This window comes from Euprymna scolopes, chromosome 35, assembly GCF_053919585.1.
Source record: "Euprymna scolopes isolate OS-2025 chromosome 35, ASM5391958v1, whole genome shotgun sequence".
Taxonomy (NCBI): domain Eukaryota; kingdom Metazoa; phylum Mollusca; class Cephalopoda; order Sepiida; family Sepiolidae; genus Euprymna; species Euprymna scolopes.
Genome location: NC_136516.1, coordinates 36786034 through 36793533, shown reverse-complemented (window position 1 = coordinate 36793533; position 7500 = coordinate 36786034). Strand labels below are relative to the sequence as shown.

Below are 7500 nucleotides of genomic sequence, written 5' to 3'. Positions count from 1 at the left end.
TTTTCAGAATTTTTTAACAGTACTCAATATATGAGTAATTTTTACCCCCCCCCCCTCTAGGGGTTAGACACAAGGTCATGTGTGTGTTTAATGAATGTGTTTTTGTGCCACAAACTGGATTCGAACTTAGAACAATCAGGCTTTCAGTTCGTGTCGTTACTCAATTAGCTACCGTCACACCCGGTGCTTAATGCGTGAGTAGAGCTAGGTGGTAAAATTATAAGAATATATAGCAATTAAGATGCACAGAATCGCTTGCGTTTCAACCCCTGTAAGGACTCAAAAAGCGTAAAATCCATGGAATTCAATGCTATCGTTTCTTTATATTTGCACGTGGTGTTTAGTTTAATCAGCTAACAAATCAGATTCATTGTTATGTATATGTATGTAACTGTATATGTAGAGGCGATGGGCGACTGTTTATTTAATGGACATTTCATAAAGCCCGTTTACGAGCACCGCTCCATGGTCCAGTGGTTAGAACTGCTGACTATCAACGCGATGGTTGCAGGTTGAATCCATGACTAGGGAAAGCTGCGAGTCTAGCTGCACTGATGAGTTGTGATATTTATATATATATATATATATATATATATATATATATATATATATATATATATATATATATATATAAGAGGGAGAGAGATGTTATTTGCTTTTGTTTTGCGATACATTTTTGAATTAATTCAATTATATATGCGAAAGTGCATTTTTACCTAAATGCAAGTTGGGAATAATTTTCCCTTTAACCAATTTTTGTACCCCAAAAAAGGGTACGGCATATGTATTTTTAAAAAAATAACACACACACACACATATATATATTAATGAAAAAAAGGGATGTAGTGCTTACCTGATATACACAATGGTAAACTTCAAACTAATATAAATAACAGTATTTATATATAGAAAATTTATAGAAAATGTAATCCCAACCGAATTAAAAAAACTCAATACCCAATAGAGAGTAGAGCTTATTATATTATATTATATTATATTATACACGGTTTGTTTTTATATATATTTTTTTACATATCCAACATTTTTTTACTCTTTATTTGGCAATTTATAACTATAATAAATTGCGGTTTCACTTAATGGCTTAACTAGCAAATTCTAGCATTGCTACAAATATAATTTGCTGATTTCCTGATGTCCTCTGATGAGAAGAATAAGAAGAATAGCATTCTTTGAAACTCCGCGGAATAATGACTTTGTAAATTGTTTTTTGGAGTATTCAGTCGAACAATAAATTTTGATTGTAAAGTTCAACTTCCACTTTTAATTTTCGTTCTCTCTTATATATATATATATATATATATATATATATATATATATATATATATATATATATATATGTTTCTGTAGAAATATCATCTGTTCAATTATATTTCACCTATTTTATACAAATCCTTAATTTACGAAGCTCACTGTAATTGCAAAGTATATAATAAACAAGTGACAAAAGTCTATATCCCAATTTCACGATGTTGACAGTATACCAATTTATTCTTTTAATTACGTCGACATTCACAATCCTTGACAGCAACTGTTTTGTAGCGCAAATGCATTCATTTAATTATTATATCAATCAATGAATCTATTTTGCCCTTAATTCATCAGAAGATATAGTAACGGTGAATCCACCAAACTAAAATAAAATAATAGCAACTATCAATCCATTAAAAGAAAATAAAATGTATTTGGACATGATTACAAAATTCGAAAATTTGAAGAGAGCTGCAATTACCTTTTATTTTATCTTTTATTATTATTTATATATATATATATGCCGTAATAAAAAATAAAATAAAAGGTAATTGCAACTTCTCTTCGAATTTTCGAATTTTATAATCATGTACAAATACATTATATTTTCTACACTTATTATATATTAGCTTGAATATAAGGTGTTTGCGGAGTTTTTAATTTTGATTTCAAATGATGTATTTTCAAATAAGTTTTCGTTCCTTTACATATCATTTTAAAGTGCGTTTTTCGCATTATCTAATCGTTGAAATTACAATCGTTTTAAAACAATTATGTCTTCCTTTCAGAACATTGAATACAAGATGGGGAAAAAGCAAATTCGGACAAGTTTCTAATTTCAATTCAAGCTAGGCCGAAACGTGGCTGAAACAGCTCGCAATATCAACGAAGCGTTTGGCCTATTAAAGCATTCCAGTAAGGATCTGTTCCTGTGAATTACGGTGTGATGATAGTTCTTCGTGCAGTTTTAGGAGGTCCACCCTTCCAGGCGTTACCGTTTCTCTTTGAGAAGAGGTTAGTATATTGCTAATCGCCTGAGGCGCCCTTACCAGAGAATGCTGCCAGGCACTTTTTCCAATCAAAGTGCCCCTTCTTCGAGGGCGCTGACTTCTCAATACCACTTTGCGACACTGATGTCACAGTTCTTGCAGTGGGAAAGAACTAAATACCACACACACACACACACACACACACACACACACACACACACACACATATATATATACATACATACATACTATATATATATATATATATATATATATATATATATATATATATACACATACTAGAATTTTCAACCTGTTAAAAGCTCGCATGCTAATCCCTATTAATATCTTGCCGTGCATCGATCGGATATCATAATACTTAGTTTGGTGCACCTCATCATAATAAAAGTCCATTAAAAATTTCATCTAGCTCGGCTCAGTAGTTTCTGTGAAAACTTCTAGAGTAAATGCGGTATTGTGGTGAGAATCCCTATTAATACCTTACTGTACATCGAACGGAAACCATAATATTTAGTAAAATACATAAACACGTTTTTTTTTTAAAGGGGGAGAAGAGGAAAGAAAAATAAAGGATGGAGTCAGCCAACCGGTTTCGCCCTCGCTTTTTCTAAAGCTGTATCGAGGGATTTACGATTAAAATGGGAAATAAAAAATATGTAAATTATTAAAATAAAGTTACGTTGCGTTCTGATCATGAGCCAAACAAACAAACAAACAAACAAACAGGGGAGCGATTAAAATAAAGCAACGTTATATTAATTTTAGAGGTTAATCACGTTTAAAGCTAAGAGACATTCCCTCTGTTTACAAAGCCGAACGGGGATAGTCTCGAAAATCATAAGATGAACTGTAGAATGAGCACAACTGATAATTGAAAATGAGTTCGTGTTGAAGTTCGCTGCACATGACGGGTTTTTAATGAGATGGTCAATTACTGAAGACACGTATGTATTAGCAAGTACATCCCTTGCTCTGTATGTCACATTTCTGATTTTTCTGGGTACGTGCTATTGGATCCTCCTATCTAATCTCAGCGTAGTTCGACCCACATGACAAGCATCGCAACTTCACTTAAAATTGTTTGGCCAAGATCAAAGTGTAGTATCTGTCTTCAGATGCGCCACTTCCATTTCTCGTTCTCTTTCAGTGGAGGAGAAATCCTTCACGACTGAGACAATTTTTATTTTTGTACCTTTTCTCCACGTTAAAAAACGACCCTGGTGTCTAACTCTGTCCCGTGGGGAGGCATTTTAAATAGGTACATTAATATTATGAGAAAAAGAACATCTTTTCGAGAGGATGCCATTAAGGTTTTCGTAGAGAACACAGCACTAGGTGTGTCAGAAATTTCGTGAAAAATATTGAATAATTCCACCCCGTCTTTCCAAGCTTATAACTCCTCGAAAAATATAATTCAAGCACTAATTTTTTTTCCAATTAAAGGACCAAGGACCAAGGTTTCCTGAAAAAAACAAAAAACAAAACAAAACAAAAACAAACAACGTGGTTTGTTTAAAAAAAAAGGTTTTAAACTTCGGACTTTACAGGTAAATTTCTAAAAACCACTACTTTTTTGTTTTAAATTTGAATATATTATTTATTGATTATTTATCTTCAATTTTTGATATATAACACTTTGGTGAGTAAATTACTTATTTACTTTTTAATATATATTTCAAAATGGGAGGCGTGAAATCATTCGACCCCCTGTCTTTCCAAGCTTATAACTACTCGAAAAATGTAATTCAAGCACTAATTGTTCTTTCAATTAAAGGAGCAAGGACCAAGGTTTCATGAAAAAAATAATAATAAAAGAAAAAACTAACAACGTAGTTAAAAAAAAAAGGTTTTAAACTTCGGACTTTACAGGTAAATTTCTAAAAATCACTACTTTTTTTTTAAATTTGAATATATTATTTATTGATCATTTATCTTCAATTTGTGATATATAACACTTTGGTGAGTAAATTAATTATTTACTTTTTAATACACATATCAAAATGGGAGGCGTGAAATCATTCGACCCCCTGTCTTTCCAAGCTTATAACTACTCGAAAAATGTAATTCAAGCCCTAATTGTTTTTTTAATTAAAGGAGCAAGTACCAAAGTTTCATTTCAAAAAAAAATAATAAAAGAAAAAACAAAAAACGTGATTAAAAAAAAGGTTTTAAACTTGGAACTTTACAGGTAAATTTCTAAAAAACACTACTTTTTCTTTAAATTTGAATATATTATTTATTGATCATTTATCTTCAATTTGTGATATATAACACTTTGGTGAGTAAATTAATTATTTACTTTTTAATAGACACTTGAAAATGGGGGGGGGGGTGAATTAAAAAAACGTTTGTCTAAAATATTATATTCAGTTTATTGGAAAGAGCATAAAATTTCGCATTGACACTGAAAATATCGTAAGAATTGAACCAATAGAAGAATTTTGATAGATTTTTAAAGTTTAAAAATTGAAAAATACTGAGCTCGTAAAATTCAATTAATTTTATTACTGTTTTTTTTTAAATAGAAAAATAATATTTCTATTACTTTTAAAACAACTTTAATAGTTTATTTTGGAAGTATAATCCATAAAGAAAATAAACAACCCACTTTTAAAAGAAATTACTAGTTTTTTATATTTTATTCACAGTTTCGTGTTAGGGGTGTAAAAAATTCCTACAAAAATTCTGATACACCTAACACAGCGCGTACATTTAGAGCAAAATAACATCTTTGAACCGCTGAGCTGATTTGTTTGGCGAATTTCTCACTTACTGTCCCCAACCACGGTAAACGAATGATATATTGGATATTTAGTCATTGTTTTAACTTATCGAGAGAGTACCCAGTACTATCTTGGATAGAGTATCAGTAATCATTTTAATTTCCTCATGCAATTTTGATTTTGAAGAAATCATCAAGTCACGATGTGGTAGGGTTCAAATTAAATTGATCTTACGTGATTCACCTCTAGGATCTTCGAAAATAATATCAATACGTTGCTTTATTTTAATTGTTTCCCTGTTGTTTTTTTTTCACCCATGAACAGAACGCAACCTAACCTTATTTTAATAATGTACATATTTTTGATTTGTCCTTTTTAATCGTAAATCCCCCGATACAGCTTTGAAAAAGCGAGGGCGAAACCAGTCAGCTGACTTGACCCTTTATTTTTCTTTCCTCTTCTCTCCCTCTTTTTTAAAAACGTGTTTATATATACACACACACAAACACACACACAAAGTTATGAAACTATATATCGCAATTAAGCTACACAGAATATTCCGCGTTTCATTCTCGTTAGAATTCGTCAGACTTATATAACGCGGAATATTCTGTGTAGCTTAATTGCCATATATGTTTTCATAACTAGCACTACTAACGTACTAAGCACTGTTGAAGCAAATACTGATACATTTACGCATAAAAATTATATCTTCGTATATTAATTTTTGTGATTAAATGCAATAATCACACACACACACACACACATATATATATATATATATATATATATATATATATATATATATATATGAGTACTAGTGCACTTATTGATCCGTGCTGAAATAATAACGTTATTATTTAAAAAGCCATTCTTAACATGAGGAGGCGTTTTTCTACCTATTCTATACGTTAACCTTACAATTGATTAAAAAAAACATATCATAAAACTTTAATTAAACTTGGAAATACGATTAAAACATAGCGCGGTTCAGTAAGTGTACTAGCACCTATATATATATATATATATATATATATATATATATATATATATATATATATATATACAAGCAAAAGTACAAAAACAGACTACAGAAAATGGACTCTGATTTATGAAAGTATGATAGGTTATGAAAAGGAAGGGTTGTAAAGAGATAGCTTCGAATTTGGGTGTATCAAAACCAAAGCAAAATATGATGAAAGTAAAAATAAAATAGATAAACGCCATAATTTATTATAACATACCTGTTCACACTGAAACACTTATCACAATATTCTGTGGATCTATATTAAAAAACCTTGTTAAACTTTGTGACATATTTCCATTCTATGGAGGTCAGGTGCGAACGAACACCCCATAATTTTATTATACCATATTTCTTCAAACTGAAACATAATTATCAAAGTATACTTACGCAGATAGATATGAAAAGTCTTTATTAAAGTTTGTGCCTATTTACATTCTATGGAGTCCAGGCGCGAACACAGACCCCACACTTTTATTATACCATTCCTATTTAAGTTAAAACATACTTATCAAAGTATTCTCATGCACATCTATATCAGAAACACTTGTAAACGTTTTTTATTTTTTTAATTTTTAAATTTTTTATTTCCATAGTTTGTGAACCAGGCGCGAACGCAGACCCCACAATTTTAATGAACCACTGTTCTGCCAGATCAAACATACACAGTGCTGTGTCTCGATACATCTTCTATCATTATATGTAATCAGTTTTTTAAATAGTCAACCATATAGGACCCTATTCGTGACCAGACACACACATATACACACACAGGCATTATGCGATGTCTCTAACGCCTGTAAAGGTCCCTAGTTACTTGTAACTAACTGGCTGAAACATGGTCTTGAATGTGTAACATATTAAAGCTGACGTAAAAGAAATATATATATATATATATATATATATATATATATATATATATATTAGTGATGGGACGATTCCAGAATTTTTCCGATTCCAATTACCAATTCGTACAGATTCGGATTCTTCATAAATCTCTAAATATTTTACCAAAAATGTGTTATTTTGTCCCGATTAATGTAAAAACAAATCATAAATGTGAATATATTATCTCAGACGTAAAAACTCCCTTGTGATTCCGATTCTCCCAAAACTCCGATTTTTCCGAATCCCGATCCCGATTCCAAATAATCGTCCCAACACAGATATGTATATATATGATACTGATAAAAAAAGAAATAAAATAGATATTTGACTTACCATCAAGAGGCATGACGTAAACATCAAAATGGCGGGTCGACACATGATCTGGAGGATTTCGTTACAGGGGGTCGCAATTGTTTAAGGGCGTCACGTCTCTTTTACACAGCGAGTTCTGTTTCAAAACCGTCGTTAACACATTACTGATTGCACGAAGCGTTAGAAGGGCCGTTTTATAAGAAGAGGAAACGGCGTTTTTTTTTTCTTTCTTTCTTGTAAAGCCAATGACCCTCCTACATCAGTGGCATCTTTC

At 31.1% G+C, this 7500-nt stretch overlaps 1 protein-coding gene across 1 annotated transcript in view; it reads right to left on the bottom strand.

Annotated features, from left to right (window-relative positions):
• Positions 1-7500, bottom strand: part of LOC145259822 (uncharacterized) — a 27692-nt gene that overhangs the window by 19911 nt on the left and 281 nt on the right. The window contains exon 1 of the mRNA XM_080117623.1: positions 7248-7500. This exon is cut by the window's right edge and continues 281 nt beyond it. Within this exon, the coding sequence (XP_079973749.1) occupies positions 7248-7292 (45 nt within the window). The 5' untranslated portion in view covers positions 7293-7500. The remainder of the gene's footprint in view (positions 1-7247) is intronic.